Source organism: Schistocerca americana, chromosome 6, assembly GCF_021461395.2.
Source record: "Schistocerca americana isolate TAMUIC-IGC-003095 chromosome 6, iqSchAmer2.1, whole genome shotgun sequence".
Classification (NCBI taxonomy): domain Eukaryota; kingdom Metazoa; phylum Arthropoda; class Insecta; order Orthoptera; family Acrididae; genus Schistocerca; species Schistocerca americana.
In genome coordinates this window covers 83594159-83613466 of record NC_060124.1, presented here as the reverse complement: position 1 = coordinate 83613466, position 19308 = coordinate 83594159, and the positions used below count along the sequence as shown (strand labels likewise).

At 37.1% G+C, this 19308-nt stretch overlaps 1 protein-coding gene across 2 annotated transcripts in view; it reads right to left on the bottom strand.

The window, feature by feature from the left end:
- LOC124619801 (WD repeat-containing protein 26) overlaps nt 1-19308 on the bottom strand; it is a 140087-nt gene that overhangs the window by 103624 nt on the left and 17155 nt on the right. For both annotated transcript variants that reach the window (XM_047146393.1, XM_047146394.1), the window contains exons 4-5: nt 11215-11351; nt 8277-8411 (exon numbers count right to left, since the gene is read on the bottom strand). In XM_047146393.1, the coding sequence (XP_047002349.1) occupies nt 8277-8411; nt 11215-11351 (272 nt within the window). The remainder of the gene's footprint in view (nt 1-8276; nt 8412-11214; nt 11352-19308) is intronic.

Genomic DNA, 19308 nt, shown 5'->3' with positions numbered 1-19308 from the left:
GGCATCCTGATCAGAGAAGTACATTTGGATTTCTGCCTCAGTCAGACCATCAAGCAGCCTCTTGTAAATAACACCATTGGAAGACTTCAGCGTTCGATGGGCCTCGAAACGAACAGGATAGCCATGAAGAAGCAAAGCTGTAAGCAGTTGTTGTGCTTGAGAATCAGAAGTTTTCTCCAAAAGCAAAGTGCCATTATGCAAACGAGAGCAGGATTTCACAGGCCCGGCAATTGCCTCATCACCTTTCCAGCTAATAAATGGATTTATCATAGCAAAGGACTGACCTTCTTCAGTATGTGAAACCACAAAGAACTGTGGTGTAGCTGGTCTTTGAATAGTTAGCCTCATTCCATTTATGTTTAGTTGACATTGACTGAAGATTATGATGGGCTCACTGCGAGAAAATCCATGATGACTTCCAGCATCTCCAATGATGCACTCCTTCCAACTGGGAGAATATCCACCTTAGATGACTGTTCACACCTCAGGTCATACCTCCCAAACACCTAACAGAGGGGCCATTTGGCAATTTGGGATAATAGCAGCTCAGGCAAACACCCCTCCCTGGGCCTGGCCTATACAAGGGGATACATGCAAACCTTATCTGTTGACCTGGGGCTGAGAATTATGCTTTACCCAGTCTTCTGTTATGTCTCAGAGGGCTGGGCTTCAGGAGTCCACAGGGAGGAAGAAGAAAAAGGGGGACCTAAAATGCCGAAGCAGAAGGGGACTGAAGAAAGGAAAAGGGAACAAAAACCAACGGAGAGACTCTTCTGATATCAGCTACTGAAAATGCAGAACACATTTCCAAAAACATCCGAGATATGTTCCCCAAGGGAGGGGGAAAAGAATAGCAAGAGGATAGACATGCAGCACGGAAGGGAAAAGATGCTGCAATGGCTGGGGCGCCATGGTAGCCAAGCACGAAACCCAGCAAAGAGCAGCGAGCCCCCTGGGGGGACTTTAATTAAAGACAGTAAAAAAAAAAAAAAAGGGATTGATAAAGATACAGTTCCTATAGTGTCTCAACTTTTGGTATTATTTCATTGATTTTAAATTTGGAGATCCTACGCATATACTCCAAAGAGCTGTACAAGTCTCCAGTAGCTAAAAAGTGTAATGTAATGGCTAGTTGTTCAGCAGAGCTTACAGCTTCTCAAAAATTTGTATCCTTTGATGTGTAGTATTGTGCTGTCATATGTAGTAAAACTTCAAAGTCCGTCATTGACATACTAACAAAATGTTTGAAACTATGTGCGTCTTGAACCTTTACGTCACTCATCACTGAACTGTAAGCTCCATGACTACACCGTTTGCTGAGAAACATACGCACCCACCAGCTATGTTCCTTTCTGCTTATATTTTCCCTTTTCACAATTATATTCACAGCACTAGCACAAATAAATAGAAGTTCTGCTTCGGACACCATGTTCTGTGAAACTGATAGGCTACATGTTGCCAGTGAGAACACTCGCACTGGCTACATGTGCCGGGCACATGTCCCTGAACTGTCAGATGTACATGTGCCAAGATACTTGCACAAATCTCCACCAGAAATCCACGAGTGTGAACGTAGGTTTAGGGAACAAGGTGGCTGAAATGTTTATTTTGCATGATAAATACATTATCCTTGCATACATTGGTACACAACAGATATACAGTACGACTCTGAAGGCCAGTATTACAGTTCACATGTAAACATCATGAAGCGTCTTATCATAATATATTTGTGACAAACATGTTGTTTCTATCTTGAAATAAAGTTATTGATAATATAATATAAATGGACAGGTAAAAAATCTACTCGCCAGGCAGCAGCAGGGGAACACACACACACACACACACACACACACACACACACACACACACACACAAGGGTTTAACTTTTACAAGCTTTCAGAGCCAGTGGCTCCTCCTCCTGGCAGAAGAGTTGAAGGGGAAGAAAGAGGAGTGAAGGAAAAAGACTGGAGAGATTTAGGGAAAGGGATAGTGTTCAGAAAAGTCACTAAGAACTCCAGTTCAGGGGAGACTTACCGTACGGGCTGAGAAGGAAAGACTGATTGTTGGGTAGTGCACCAGGCAAGATTTGAAAACCCAAGAACTTAAAGGTGGAAGAAAGCATAATAAGCAAGACAGAGATTACTACTAAAACATTGTGCATGAGCTGATAAGAGTGAAAAGCTAAGTGCATTGAATGTAACAGAGGTGGGAGGGGAGTGGTGGCGAAAAATAGACAATTCAGAAAATGTAAGATGTAGAAAACTAACATGGAGTGAGGAAAGGAGTAGTTGCTGTGAATAAAAGCTGAGATGAAAGGAATTACTCTAAATTAAGGCCAGGTGGGTGGCGAGAACCAAGGACATGTTGTAGTGCTAGTTCCCACCTGCAAAGTTCTGAGACACTAATGTCTGGAGCTGTGGTGAAACAGGCACCAAGGTCATGGCTGTCATGTAGTACAGCATGCTCTTCAACAGGATATTGTGTGTTGTGTGTACACACCCTCTGCCTATGCCCATTCACCCTGACTGAAAACTGGGTGGTATTCATGCCGATGTAAAAGGTCGAGCGGTTAATTAGGTAAAACAAGGTGCACTATATAGGCAAGTAGTAGTATGTATCATTACAAATTGCAACAGCACTCCCAAATGCTCCCTAAATTTCCTCCAGCACAATCATCCAGGAAGGCCCAAGATGCAATGGAGACAAAATGATAGGGAGGGGGAGAAATGTGAATGCAGCTGTGTAGACAAACACAAGTAGACAAAGATGCATATATTTCTAATGGTTACTTAAATGTGTCTTTAAAATGTGATTATGTTCTCCAATACTTTTATAAATACTTCAATAACCCACACATTTATAATCGTTACTTAAAGTGTTTGGGTATGTAAATGTGTTTCAAATATTTTGTGAATATTTGTTTACCTCTCCAACCCCCCCCCCCTTACCCCCTATCTAGCTATCTAGCGCCTTTTCCACCTACAGCTTCTATCATTCCAATCCACCCTCCATCATGGCGCCGCCAAAAAAAAAGTCTTTCAATTATTACATACACATAAGCTTTGATTTTATAGATACAAAACAAAATCGACAGAAAGTATTTAGTATTGCTACATCATATAGCTTCCCTCACATGTCACTTATTTAAAGAATAACATACTGATTTAACCATTGAATTTAAAGCTATTGTTAACGCTCGAGCATGTGACCCACTTTTCATAACACGAGTATGCGTGCGGTGTACTTTGTACACATGTAAAGAATAGCTGTCTTTATGTTACCAAGGTAAAGATGTATGAGCAAAATCACTGTTTAATCTTAGTTTAATTAAACAATGGTAAAATAAATTGAATATTATGAGCTAAAACCCTGTTTAACCAAACGATAATGAAATAAACTTTCGTTGTGTCACACTGTAGCCCCAAGCAGGTGATACCTCACAGTAACAACCCATTTGAAGCATTAAACAGCGCTGTTGCAACAGAACCCAGTTAATCGCTTATCTGATTGCTAATTATCTCATAGACAACTGCCTTATTGTGGGATTGTGCTGCTAGCTCATAATCTGGGTCACTTTCTTGCATGCAATATAAATTTTTTGTCACCTAGCTCACTGCTCGTTTTATATTACTGCTGCTCACTTGGACGTATGACAACACAATTTAGCTGAGGCAATAATGAGGGGAATAGGTATGGGCTTGGAATTGTGAAACAACAATGGAATGGTGCAAAACAGTTTTATTTGTGGTTGATGCACTATACTTACATGTGAACTGTAGTAGTGGGCCTCCATGTCATATACTGTTAACACTTACATACCAATGTACACAAAGATAATGTATTTATCACACAAAATAAATATTTCAGCCAACTTGTCCCCTAACATACACGCACATGCTGACTGTGTTGTGCACTGTGTGATGTTTCTCAGGCGATCTTTGGAAGATTATTTCGTCCATGTCCATTCCAGTTGTTGTCCAGAAGTAACAGTGTGGCACATATCTGTTCATTGCATAGCAGTTTCATGTAACAGCTCTGTCCGGAAACTAAAGTGAGTAATTTATTTCTGCATTTTAGAGATGTTCTCACTTTTCCCAATGACAGATCTGGTCTGTATGACCAGATACGCTTTTTTTTTTGGCAAGGACTTTTGTTTCATACCAGTATGATATCTGTTGAATAAGATAAAGAATTGCAGTATGTATACATCATTTCTCATGGCTGCCCTATTTTTTGCTTTTGTGATTTATACTTCTAACATTTTTTACAGTTTTTGTACTCGAAAATGGCCTAAGCCTGAAATCTGGATTGTGTAACAATAAAATTTGTTAAAGTCAAATGGCGGCACATCATTAAAAAAAATATACAGACACTGTAAAATACAGAGGCTACCATACTGTGTTTCATGCCAAAGCAAGGCAATATGATGAGAAAAACAATGTCTCTCTCTGTGTGGGAATCATATGATTTCCATGTGAGCAGAATAGGATGTAGACACTTGGACGTATGGAAGTATGGTTTGAGTCCCAGCCCCGCACAAATTTTCACGTGTCACTTGTAAATCATACATCCATCGTACAATTGTATTCACAAGTTGTGTATGCATTTCATAATTTAATAATGCTGTGAATAATCAGCAGTGTCTGCTCCTTTGGACATGTACACATTCATCGAACTATGAAGGCACTGTAAGATACATATACTACCCTACTGTATCTATATTATATCTGTCCTTCAAACACTGGAAAATACAAGATGGAATGTAACAATATTATCTTTTTCTTCCTGTAGTAAAGTTATGCACAGAGATATAAATAAGCAAGAACAAAATAGGGAAAACATTTTCTTTGGGAAAATACTAAAAGTACGTAAATGTGTTTCCAAAATATCTTCCTTTACTACCTTAATACAGTTCTCTATTTCAAAGCAAAATATTAATTTTTAAGAAAAAAAAAAAAAGAGGGTGGCAGGTAACAAAAGCATCAAAACTTTCTCTGAGAGAAACAAATCTCTGCAATATTGTTGTAAAAGATATAGTTTCCCAAGAATTTGATGACTACTCCAAAATCTGAGCAAAAGATTTACAGTATGATGAACAAGTAAGCAAATATTGTGTACAAAGATAATCTGAAAACAAAATGTTACCCATATGGAATGTTATCAAAAGAGAAACTTCTAGTGCACTGCTAAAAAAGAATATATAATTATGTTTATCATCAGATGGAGTCAATGTCAATGTGACAGACACTAAATTAGTTGTGAAAAATGCAGTACTTCATATCATTAACTGAAGAAATCATTCAAGTACATTTTAAAGAATCACACACATTGTCCTCCAGAAAATAAATGGCAACAAGTCATTGTATGTATGTGTGCAAAACAAACCAGAATGAAATTATGGTTTAAAATAAAAGATTTAAGTAATAAAATCTGAAGTGGTATTGATGAAAGAGCAGACTTCATATTAAAAGCATGAGTTCAGCACATAGCAATGCCACTGTCAAATATTTCCAACATTTCACTATAAACACATTTTTTCTGAAAGTTCTCAAAACAGAAAAAATTTCATCATTACTGAAGAAAGGTTCAACCTGATATAGTTCAAGAAAGGTTCAACTGGATACAGTGCTCAACTACAGACCTGTTCCACAGTTTCTTTTCCCCCAAATGTGCTACAAAAACTTTTCCATGACAGACACTCATCGTTGAATAGTCTGGCTGCTGGAAATCTAAGTCTACCCGCTCAGCAATCTGAGTTTTTAAATCTTGATTTAAACTCCCTCAGCATGGTGTCCCTGCAGGAATTTTTCTTGACCTTCCAAAAGTCTTCAATATCTTGGATCATAAAACTCTGTTTGCAAAATTACAAAGACGGGATATGAAGAGACATAGTACACAGGAAGTTATGTTCACGTATGCGGAACTGCAGGTGGAAGGTATCACTCAAGTATGATTCAAATTATGATAAAATCAGAGACAGCATCCCCCCAGTAGAGTTACTGATAAAATGCAGAGTTCCTCAGGGTTCAATACTGAGCCCATTACTCTATTATTTATGTGGATGACCTTGCTGAACTTGTCCTTCCTTCCAGGAGTTCCAATCCTGCAAGGTATAAAGTAGAACTTCCATCAAGTCTGGAAGGTATCAAAGAGATACTGGCTGAAGTAGGGCTGTGAGGGAAGGTCATGAGTCATGCTTGGATAACTCAGTCAGTACAGCACTTGACAGCAAAAGGCAATAATGTAATATTTGAGTCCCAGTCAGGCACAGTGTTTAACCTACCATGAAGCTTCTGTTTTTATATTGCCTGTGCAAGAAATTTCAGTTTCGTTTTTCTCTGGCTTGTTCAACATCTTAAAGAGTGCAATGGGCATTTACCTATGTAGTATACTACGAACCATTTAAAGAAGCCAGTCTTTATAAAAGTACCTATGCAAATGCATTTGCAATACAGGGCCTTGGAGAAGTCAGGTGCAATCCATGTGCCGAGACCATCCAATGATTGGCTATAATGATCCATTTTTGGTTGCATATTGGAACCAAATTACATTCACTGAGAAGTTTGAGAATTGTACTGTACCAAAAATACCAAAGTTATTCCATTACCTCATTGCAATCAGAATAATTTCAGATGACCAGGAGGTGTCCTGCATCGCTACAATGTGTCCATTGAGAATTTGCAGGTACGTAAATCACAGCTTCATTTGTACAGTGATACTAATATTGAATGGTTCACTATAGAAAGAAATTTTTCATGAAAATACAACAGAAGTCACTGTTTTAACATCACAAAACATTAAGACCAGTTCTCATTTTTAGTAATAAGTACTCTAATGTTATACAGTTTGTATTATCACAATGAACATTAATTTAAGGCTAAAAGAAAAATGGTAATAATACATGTTTTGAGGAGCATGGAGTAATGGAAAAGCCTAAGACAGTATTTAGTGTGAAGTTTCCTTATTTTTTCATTAATTACTTTTGATTCTGGAGGAATAATGTGGCAGTACTTTAATGATAGAAATCTTTTTTGTAATGGCTATTTATTCAAAACATAAGAAATCTGATCCTCAGCAACTAGTCCTAACTACACGGAATTAAAAAAAAAAGTGAGACCAAGGATAAAGCTTTTGCTGCCACACCACCACTTATGTTGGTACCATATCACAGACTGAAACTAAGAAAAATAATGAAAATTGCCACATGGATACAATTGTCATTTCAAAATAATACTTCAATTTATATGACATCCAATAATCTCAACAAATGATAAACAGATGGAAGATGTAGGTTTTCTGGTTTTATGACAATCAAATTAAGTGTTGCATCTGTTGGTGGTTAGATAAGCCACACCACCAAAATTAATTTTTTTTTTTTTTTTTGCTTAATAATGTATCTTTTTTAAGATGAGGATTGAGATGTAGATATTCATATTTAGTCCGTTCCCTTAAGGTAACAGCAATCAATGAAGGTATAACTAATAAAAGAATAAAGAAATGTAAACAACAATACAGAGTAAGGAAAAAAAAAAAATCAGAAAAATTATGACAAGTACAGATGTTGATATATATTCCTTTCTGCCCTGCATCCTCACCCAGCAGCTACCTTGTCATTATAATATTAAAATATTGTGGATGACGTGTGTGTGTGTGTGTGTGTGTGTGTGTGTGTGTGTGTGTGTGTGTGTGTGTGTGTGTGTGTTGTCATAGGAGATGATGGTAAAATACAATAAAAATCAAAAACTAAATATGCAAATAAACTGTAATTTAAATTCCCTTGATGAAAATATATATTCCACAGATCATATACAAAGAGTGTATGAGTTTTATTTATTTATTTATTTAGGCTTTTAGCAACTACTCACTCATTTCCATCAAGTACGAGATCGTAAAAGCTCATAACTAAAATGCCTGTTTTTTTTTTTTTTTTTTTTTTTTAAATACACATTAGAATGGATGATAAATCACATCACAGCAGCATTAAGTTATGTGGAATGTCAACAGGTCTAACTACTTCAGCTGACATCACTAATCTTTGAAGTTTGTTTGCTTATACTGGTTTGTGAAGCATTACGCATCATTAGGCATTTTTGGTTATGATAGTTTGTTTTGCTTATCGTCATTTGGAGCAGAAACTCACGCAAGAAGCAACATTTCATGCTCAATATTAGTGTGCATGCAGGTATTTAGTAAGGAAATGATGGGAAACAGTGATTTGTTACACAAAACTACAATGCAGTTTCAAGGCAGTTCAATAAAGAGATCAAGCATTTTACCTCCGTGGTGGCAGCATTATTGATGGAGGCAGGAACCCTTGAAGCTTGTCCATCAGCTGTTGGCGTGACTTCATTCCCTTCCCATCCCATTCTGCCCTCTGCATCAGATCATCTCGGCCACTACACATCATATAGCTGAAAAGAAATAGTGTTATAAGCACTCTCCAACAAAAACACACATATTGTATTTTTACTTCCTTGTCTAATGTAGGAAACACAAATTCTGGCCTTTTTTCTTCAAATCAATAGCTATACTGCTCAATCGTAACTAAAACACTGTGAACAAATAATGCTGTAATATTCTGGCAATATAACTATTTCAACAATTTTTTAAAACTCCAAAAACTTCATGCCTTTCTAGAAGTAGAAAATGTCTATGTTTGTGAAAAGTTACATAAAAAGTATAATGAAGTAGCTTTACACTAAAATACTGACTGCTACAGACCAGTCTGCTCCTTCTGTAGCAAACAAAAGAAGCAGAAGCTACAATTCTTTTCTAAGTACCTGTTTAAAATAAAACTGCAACACTTGTAAAGTGAGAAAATCATAAAAAAAGTACTACAGCAATTGAATGACTTTCAGCAATTAGTATTAGTGTTTGCAGTTTTGATATTGTTATTTACACCTTTAATGTTGTTTCATATATTAACTTTTGTGTTCAGGGCAAGCATGTATTTTGTTATAATTCTGCAGAAATCCTGTTACATGAAAAGCAAAAGATGAAGCAGCATACTTTATACACCTAGAAAGAAACAAGGTAATTGTTAGCACAGTAAACATACTTGACATGGTCAATCAACATATTCAGTCATGGTAGTTTGTGATTAGAACCAAGAAGGGGATACAGAGAAGGAAGGGCCGCAAGGGAAATTAGCTATGAAACGTTAGCAGCAAATGATATTTAAAAATTGGAGAACTTAGAAGAGTCAAAGAAATACAAGAGAAGTACACACTGAAAATAGATGCAAAGATTGAACAAACACTGATGGTGAAATGGCAAAAAGAAATAGGGAGCAATTAATGCAAAAGTTGTCAAAGATGGAAAAAAAAACAAAAGAAAAAAATCATTTAAATGGGAATAATAGGAAAATTATGGCTCTGTTCGTTAGGTACAGATTTTACAGACACTATTATGTGGAACATGGCAGAAATGAAGTAGATTTGGAGCGGGGGGGGGGGGGGGGGGGGTGGAGTAGTGATTAAAGAGACAGAAAAAAAATAGTAGTTAATTTATGACATGGCATGAGAGCCAAACACATGCTGTGTAGCTAAATCCCGTTTGCAACAACAGAAACTCCAGGTAGGAAAAGACAGATTGCTACTTATGCTACTTACAGTAAAGAAGACACATTAAGTTGCAGATAGGCACAATTAAAAGACATTTACATAAAGCTTTCAGCCACAGCCTTCATCAGCAAAAGATGCTAGAGTTGGCGGCCGTGTGTGCATGAGGCGGGCTTGCTTATGTGTGTGATTGATGTGTTTTTCTCTTTCGCTAATGGAGGCTGTGGTTGAAAGCTTTATACAAGTGTCTCTTAACTGTGTTTGTCTGCAACTTAAACCATCTTCTTCATGGTAAGTAGCATTCTATCTTTTCCTACATTATTAAATCCCATCTGCATTATGTTAAAATAAGTTATGGAATCTGTGGAGATGCCAGTGTAACCACAAACTGACACAGGAATCTAGATTATTACTTATCTGTAATGATGTCTGATATGCCCAATGGTATTGTATATTTTCTGTAGAGACATGATTTATGTGCCCACTTATTCTCACTGACAGCAGAAGTCAAGTTGAAATAAAAAGCGTAACTGTGGTTCCACATTAACATGGATATGACATTTCTTGCCTCACAATATTTCTTCCTTTGTTGAAGTATTCCATACTTGAGATAGAGTTCATGGTTTGATGCAGTGTGAGAAGTGTAGGTAGCAGTGGACTGTGAATCAGCATCTGAACATGGAATTACTGATGTCCACAAAAATGAAAGCATTTCTGTTAGTGGATTAGACCTACACAAAAGTAGAGAGATAGCTATAAGCTACACTGAGGAATTTTGAAAAAGATTCCAGTCGGAGCTGCCGATAGTTACAGTCATGTGTGCCTGAGGTGTGCTTGCTTGTGTGAATGTGTATATGTTTTCTTTGCTGAAGAAGGCTTTGGCCGTAAGCGATAATGCATAGCAATCTTTTTGTTATGCCTGTCTGCAACTCAATGGGTCATCTTTACAGTGAGCACCGACCTATCCTTTTCCTGATACAGTTGATATTCCAATCTGGAGTTTCCATTGTTTGAATTTGGAAAAATATTACATGAAAAATGAAATCAGGTGCTCTAGGAAGTTAAATTAACTTCACATTGTTTACAGGTAATAAAACGAAACTCAAAATATTGTGACCAGGCATAATGCCATAAATTCCTAGCCTCCAAGTAAGCCTTCTCTAAGCAATCCATGGAACAGATAGAATACGGGGTTCCTTTTGGTTCTACAAAATGTTTATCTTTAAAATTGGAAATTCGATGTTAATGAAAAACAGTATTATTCCGTTACTAAAATGTATTGAAAAACTTCATTCATACATTACTATTTCAACCCCCTATGGAAATTGAGGAGGTAGCAGGTAACATCACAAAACAGAACTGACAAGTGTTGGAAGATTGTTGTGAAGCACCTCCTAGGACATATAAATTACAAAGCCTATATTCAAAATTAAGAGAGGCATGGTGTCATAAGGTCTTGTGTAAGCACAGCTGACTGTAAAATTTAAAATCAGGTAAATCTGTGCACAAGCCTGTGCAAAATTTCTCTCTAATTAAAGACTTTTTTACTCCTTATCATCCTGCACATAATATTTTCTAACACAATCACAAAAATATTTTACTTATTCAATTGTAAATATAATATTCAATATGTAACATGTATAGAATGCCACACCTGCTGAGCTTGTGCACACGTGCTGTATTGTGGTTTAGTGGAGTGAGCTCATTGCGCAATACGTGCAATGCATCCAAGACACGGCCATCTTCGAGGAACTCCAAATACTTCTGCTCCAGCAGTAGGAATTTCATCTCCTGTACAATCAAAAGGGCATAGTTCACAGTAGAGAGTATCAATCATATTGGATAGTATGGGCTGTGAAATTCCCAAACTAATTCTGAGGAGAAAACAATGTATCAGACAGTAACAAATAGTATCAAACCATCGTACATTTATGTTCAACTCTGATGAAGCATACATTGTGACATGTTCTCTCTTCACAGTTAAATCAATAATGGACTTATTTTACATAAAAATATGCAAGAACCATATTTTTATGTTTTGACACAAAATCAAATTTGCATTCTTTACATTTAATGCCAAGCCTTTAACACTAATGAAAATGGCAACAATGTATTATAGGCTACACATCATACTAATGTATTTTATCACCTGAATATTTGTCATCTCTGGCATAAACAAGGCTGGCTATATCTCAGCTGGGTTGTTCAAAGTATGATCATGTAGGGTATCAAGTGAAACTGGTGTCTGAATTGAGGATTTTTTGGTAGGAACAATGCAACATGTTATCCTGTATGGAGAGTCAGCATCAGATGTAGACCCTTGCTCCTCATGTTGTATATTAATGACTTTGTGGACAATATTAATAGTAGCCTCAAGCTTTTGCAAATGATACAATCATCTATAATGAAGTACTGTCTGAAAGAAGCTGTATAAATAATGCGATAATGTATAAATAATTAGTCACATATCAATAAGATTTCAAACTGGTACAAAGATTGGCAACTTGTTTTAAATTTTCGGAAATGTAAAATTTTACGCTTCATAAAATGCAAAAACATAGTGTCCCATGATGATAATATCAATGAGTCGCAGTTGGAATCGTCCAACTTGTACAAAAACCTGAAAACCTGGGTGTAACACTTTATAGGGCATGATCGCACTGGCTTAGTCATGGGTAAAGCAGGTACTAGACTTTGGTTTACTGGTGGAATACTGGGAAAATGCAATCAGTTTACAAAAGAGACTGCTTACAAATCACTCGTGGACCAATTCTAGAATATTGTTCAAGTGTGTGGCACCCATACCAAATAGGTCTAACAGGGGATATTGAACAAATTCTCGCAAGTTTGTTTTACCTATGGGAGAGTATCACAGAGATGCTGAAGAAACTAAACTGGCAGGCTCTTTTCTCTCCTGAGAAAACCTACTTCAAAAGTTCAAGAACCGGCTTTAAATGATGAGTCTAGGAATCTACTATAAACCTCTATGTAGTGCTTACAGAGGGATCATGAGGACAAGATTAGATTAACTAAAGAATGCACAGATTCATTTAAACAATCATTCTTCCCACAGTCCACTGTGAATGGAACAGGAAGAAACTCTAGTAACTGGTACAATGGGATGTACCCTCTGCCATGCACTCTACAGGGATTTGCCAAGTATAGATGTAGATGCAGATGTAGGTATCACATCAAACTGAGCTTAGATGACATACATGGATACGTCATTCCAAACTGCTCCAACTCTTTGCCAGAGTTCATCAACTGTAACGGCTGACAAATGATGTCATGCCAGTCTCTTGGCAATCCATGATTACCTGTTTTCAGTGGGTGAGATATCTGGAAAACGTAATGGCCGGGCCAACAATGAAACACACACTGTATCAAGACGGGTCAAGAGACCACAGCTAACATGTAACATTTCATCATCTTGTTTAAAGAAAATGTCCTGGAGACCACGAAGACAGAGCACAGCCACCAGCCTTAACATGACAGAAATGTAACATCTACTGTCCAAATAACTGGCGATGTGAATCAGAGGTGGTCATGACAATAATACAATTATATAAAAAAATAAAAAATGAAAAAGCTATTATAAGGTTGATGGAGTTTCAAAGAAAAATCTGAAAGTTGTCCCTATTAGTCCACAACAACCAGTCTTTCCTTCTCATCCTGTCCGCTAAGACTTCCACGACCTGGGGTTCTGGTTGACTTCTCTGAACTGTACACTTTTCCTAAAGCTCTCCAGTTCTTTTCCTTCACCTCTTTTCTTTCCCCTTCAACTCTTCTGCCGGAAGAAGGTGCCACTAGCTCTGAAGGCTTGCATGAGTTAAACCTTTTTGTGTGTGAGTTTTCTCCTGCCCTCACTTGGTGTGTAGGTTTTTTATCTATCCAGTTACATTATATTGTCAACAGTTGAATACTTTGCTATACCACCATGGGTAGTGGGAGTGACAACTGAATGAGATTTGCCAATTCAGTCAGTTGCTGGAAAACTATAAACTCATTCAATTATAGTTTTACATACTGGTTGAATTTTTCTTTCATTCTTTTGAGTGAGACACGTCTACGGGACCAACCAAATGAAAACAACTGATTTAGGCAGTTGCAGTTTTACATATCATTGGATCATCATTCATTCAGTTTTTCTGAGTGAAAGCAGCCTATGGGGCAACTGAATGAAAACAGTGCACACAGTCCATGTTAACTGAATTATTCATTTTTTTTTTTTTTTCTTTTCAGGTAAAACCAGTCTATAGTTTTCTTGTCAGTTGAACCATGTATTCCTTCTTTCAACTGAAACCACTCTTTAGTACTTTGGTTGACTGAGTTATCCATTCACTGCTCTGAGTGCACCAGTCTTCAGTATTTTCATTAGTTTAAATAAAGGACTGAGATAAAACTGGGATATACACACCCCTAGAGCATAGCTCTACTCTTGGGGTACACGAAGACATCTCAGGGGATATGCAGAGGTTAAAATATGTGTTATACTTATTCATTTAACTATATATAAAATAGATTAATTCATCTTTTCATCATTTAAAACTGATTAATATACTGTATATAAAAAACACTTACCAAACGGGAAAGCACTGATAGATAGACACAATAAAACACACACACACACACACACACACACACACACACAAAATTTCAAGCTTACGCAACCCAAGGTTGCTTCATCAGGAAAGAGGTAAGGAGAGGGAAAGACGAAAGAATGTGAATTTTAAGGGAGAGGGTAAGGAGTCATTCCAATCCCGGGAGCGGAAAGACTTACCTCAGGGGGAAAAAAAAGGACGGGTATATATAGACACACACACACACACACACACACACACACACACACACACACACATCCATCCGCACATATACCACCACGTATATGTGCAGATTGATATGTGTGTGTGTGTGTGTGTGTGTGTGTGTGTGTGTGTGTGTGTCCTTCCCCCCCCCCCCCCCCCCCCCCCTCCCGAGGTAAGTCTTTCCGCTCCTGGGATTGGAATGACTCCTTACCCTCTCCCTTAAAACCCACATCCTTTCGTCTTTCCCTCTCCTTCCCTCTTTCCTGATGAAATAACCTTGGGTTGTGAAAGCTTGAAATTTGTGTGTGTGTGTGTGTGTGTGTGTGTGTGTGTGTGTGTGTGTGTGTCTATTTACTAGCACTTTCCCGTTTAGTAAGTCACAGCATCCTTGTTTTTTATATATATTTTCCCCACGTGGAATGTTTCTTTCTATTATATTCATATGATTAATATACTGTTGTGGATTAAGTTGTTCCAGATGCAATTAACACGTAACTTGTTAAGCTGGTGTGTTATTAGGAGTACAAAGTTGAGTATGAAAGTTCCCTTAGGTATATGTGAAGATGAAAGGAACATTGTTAAATTTTAGCAATTGCTTGTAATCTGTTTTACTGAAACATGTCTATTAATTAAAAATCATTTGCATCCAGCCTCACATTCATTCAGCAATTTATTTGTATGAATGGTAAATAATATTACGGGAAAGATACATTACTGGCTGTATACATAAAAATCATACCCGCACACACAAACATGTTTATATTTTATGTCCTTTGAAAAACAGCATGTATAGCATTTCATGGCCAAGAAGAAGTACTGCTGACATTCACGCACTCTTACTTCAATTTCATAGTTAAGCCTATCTCTAGTCATCGATGTGAACCACTTTGAGTGACACCTGGAGTCTCCATGGCACATTCTGTTCTGAGGTGGAACCATTTTGGTACTGTTAGATCATTATTTTTGACAGCACTTTATTATTGCCTGTCATCACTGTTATTATTGTTCCAATATTTGTTTTTTTATTAAGTACCAATAAATAGCTTTAAGTTCCTATGTCTAAATAGGCATTAGTGTAAAAGTGAACTTCGTGTCTGCATCAAAGTCCTGAAATGCTCAGAGGCATAGAAATGGAAGAAATCATATGACTGTATAAAAAGTTACTATCCAGATAAATTCTACATGATACACAGTATCTGTATGAATGATTCATATTCTGAAATTGTGTTAATTAAAGAAATTACAAAAAAAATTGACACATGATGACACAAATTTCTCATTAAAAGATCCCGACGAGTGAAAGTATGTGCTTAAAAAGCAAGTGATTATCTCACTAAACAATTAAATAAATCGTATTTCATATGCCTTCTGTTTACATCACCTCAGCATTAACCAAATAGAAGTATTGGTGATGTGAGCAAACCAGTGGGCACACAGAGAAAGCTACAATAAATTTAAATAAAAAAGTAATTGTTCATTCATTTAAACACAAATTTATAATGAAGTATAAGTTATTAACATTTTGAAATCAACCAAAAATCTGTATATACTGCCAGAAGTACAAATAAATTGTAATTAAGTAATAAAACACACAAATTTTGAAAATACTAATTTTTTTAGAAAAATATAATTTTTATTCCTCTCTCGTTGAAATAATAGTGTTATTTGTCACTCTAAAAAACTTAACAACCCTAGACATGGTACATGTATAATTGACAAGGCTGGAAAAGTACGCAAATGAAAACATTAAAAACTACAGAGTGGGTGAAAACATTCGTATAACTGATGTAACTGTCAGAGAATTGTGACACTCAGTTGTCTCACATTAAGTGTAGCCACTCAAACCCAGAAGTGAGCGAAAACATTCATACAGCTGACATGGCTTAACAGACTAGTTTCACTCAGTTGTTTTATCTGACAGAGAAAAACCAATGGAACAAAAAAACAATCAACTGGTCAATCAATTTTTAAAACCAGTAGGATGTCCCATTGCTAACTGGAGGTGGACTGTACAGCCGAGGAGGATGGCAGGAAGCCTGGCAAGTGGCGTCCTTGTTCAGAGCCAAGCTAACAGCAAAGTTCCTGATGGTCCTAGCTATCGTCCTGTGTGCATCATGTGACCCTAACATAAGTTACAGTCTCGCAGTCATTGTCAAAGATTACTCAGTTAATATGGTGGCCCAGGGTGATGAGCAAGAGCACCTTCATTGGACACCTTCCACCAACACAGGAGAGCAGCTTATACCTTTTGACTTTCCAGCTCATATAAAGCTAATTTCAAACCTATGTCACAAAAGACATTTATTAAGAGATCATAGTAGACAGGGCTGCAGAAGGTTGCTGCATCAACTGTTGGCATACAAGTGTGAAGAGATGGCAGCATTAGTAGTGATATCTAACATGGCTAATGCACATATTGCATACAGTACATCACTGATGTGCAATTAATTGCATACACCTGTCATGTCTACAATGTTTTACAATCTTATATGATATTTAACAACAGAACAAGGCTTCATAACATCAAATACAGGTGCTATGGGCTCAGACCTATCATGGTCAATATGTGGTTGCTTTTCAGTTCACAGCATAGTACTTTTTTAAGACTGCATTTACTGATGTCTACTGTCAACCCACATAATAACAGTATTTTGCATAGTGTCTTTAAAAGTGTCCACTTTTCACTATTCACTTGGTTATAATCATATACGAGGTGTGATTGCAGGCTTTATACATCCGATTTTCAATTTTTATCATATTGTTGGTGGACATGTTCCTGATATAGGTTTGCATTTGCGGCTGTTTTGAATATTTAGTTTATTGTTGACAATCAAATAGGTTATGTGTGTTTTCAAGTGATCAGCAAGTTATTACATTTGAAAAAGATGGATCAAAGAATTCACATTAAATTTTGCTAGAAAAGTGGAATAAAGGGCAGCACTGCATTTTAAATGTTGACTGTGGCTTTTGGCAAATCTACTATGAATAAGACCAAGAGTTTACGAGTGGTATAAACATTTCAAATAGGGTCGAGATGACTTTGAAGACAACGACAACCCTGGACGGCCTAGCACATCAATTACCATCAAGAATGTGGAACATGTGAAGAAAATGGTTCCAAAAAATCACCATCAGAGGGGTTGCTGCTGATCTCAGCATATCCTTTGGCACATGCCAAGCAATTGTTTTGGACGTTTTGGACATGAAACATGTAATAGCAAAGTTTCTTCTGATATTGTTAAATGTCGCATAAACACTGCTCAGCAATTGCTGAATAAAGCTGACAACAATACAGAACTTCAACAGAAGGTCAAGAAACATTGGTATACAGGTATGATGTCAAAACAAAGACCCAATCATCCCAATTGAAACTGCCCTAAGAGCAAGACTAGAAATTTGACAAGTTTGCTCACAAGTGAAAGTTGTTCTCTTGTTTTCTTCAATTACAAAGAGGCAGTGTATCATGAATTCCTGCCTTATGGATGTATGGTCAATGAGGAATACTACCTGGAAATTATGCACCCTCTACATGAAGAAAATGACAAGAATAGTGGCAAAACCATTAGTGGTAACTGTAACTCGATAATGTTCCTGCTCACATCTCAACCCTTGTTCACAAATTTTTGACAAAAAAAGGGTTATGTTGACTCGTTCATTGTTCCACCGGACATAGGTTGCCACCACCATTGAAATAAAAACAGAATTGCTGAAGAAGCTGAACACCATAACGAAAAGTGAGTGCCAGAAGTGCTTCCACCAAAAGTGTATCATATCTGAGATGGATTACTTTAAAGGGTAAAAAATTGATGTTGATGAATAAATACAAATTCCTTAAGAAAAACAAAAATTCACATCTCGTATAATATTTTCATCTTACTTTTCTTTCGAAAACACAATTTATTTTGCCTGTATATTGAAACATTCATCAGTTTTAAAAAGATGCAGCAAAAATAAGAAAGGCTCTTTGAAAAGTACAAAAAAGAATACTCTAAAATAGACAGAGAGATCTGAGATGTCATTCATACTGTTTACTATTGCTAACATGGCTTACATTAAAAGAACTCCAATTTAAATGTATACCCCAAAAATCACCAAGTATTTGGCAAATGGTGTTTTGTATTAGATATATTCATATTCTGGTAGCCTTCCTGGATAATGGATATGTTTGCCAAGGCATATACAGAGAAAAAAAAGAGTGAAGCATCCAAGACACGGTCAGATGTCAATGTAACTTTGCATATGAACAAACGACTGGCAGATATGTAAATGATGACTGGCGGAGATGCAAATGATGAAAGTTTGCAGTTCTCAGTTACAGGTAGAATAGCGCACCAAGCACATCATAACCCTTTCCTTCACATCTGCACCTGCAATCCAAGACCAAGTAATAAACTCCATGCAACATTCTGTATCATCCCACGCAACTGGTCAGAGACTAGCAGTAGCTGGACTAGAGAACTACCTTAAAAAGCTATGCTGCCAATAACACCACAACACAAATGGCTGTGTTGAGAATGGTGTGTTGACTAAGAAGCGTGGACTGCTAATGAATGGCACTGCAATGTATTCAGTGATACAGCAAGATTCTGCTCTACATCGGTTGACCACTGTTGGTGAGTGTGGTGATGACATGGGGAAAAGTACCAGTCTTCCAATGTTTTGGAGAGGCACAGGTCACAACTGGTAGTGATTGAGGGAACTCTGATGGCAAAACAGTATGTGAGGGACATGCTGCATCTCCATGGGTTACCTCTCACGCGACAGATTTCTGGTGTCATTTTTCGGCAGGACCATACTCGTTCACACCTGGCAGGTGTGGTGAAGTACTTCCGTGGTCAGCAAGATCCCTATATCTGTCCCTAATGAAACATTTGTGGAATCAGCTCAGACGTCAACTCCAACCAAATGCCAATATCCAGGATATCAAGGGGCATTTACAACTA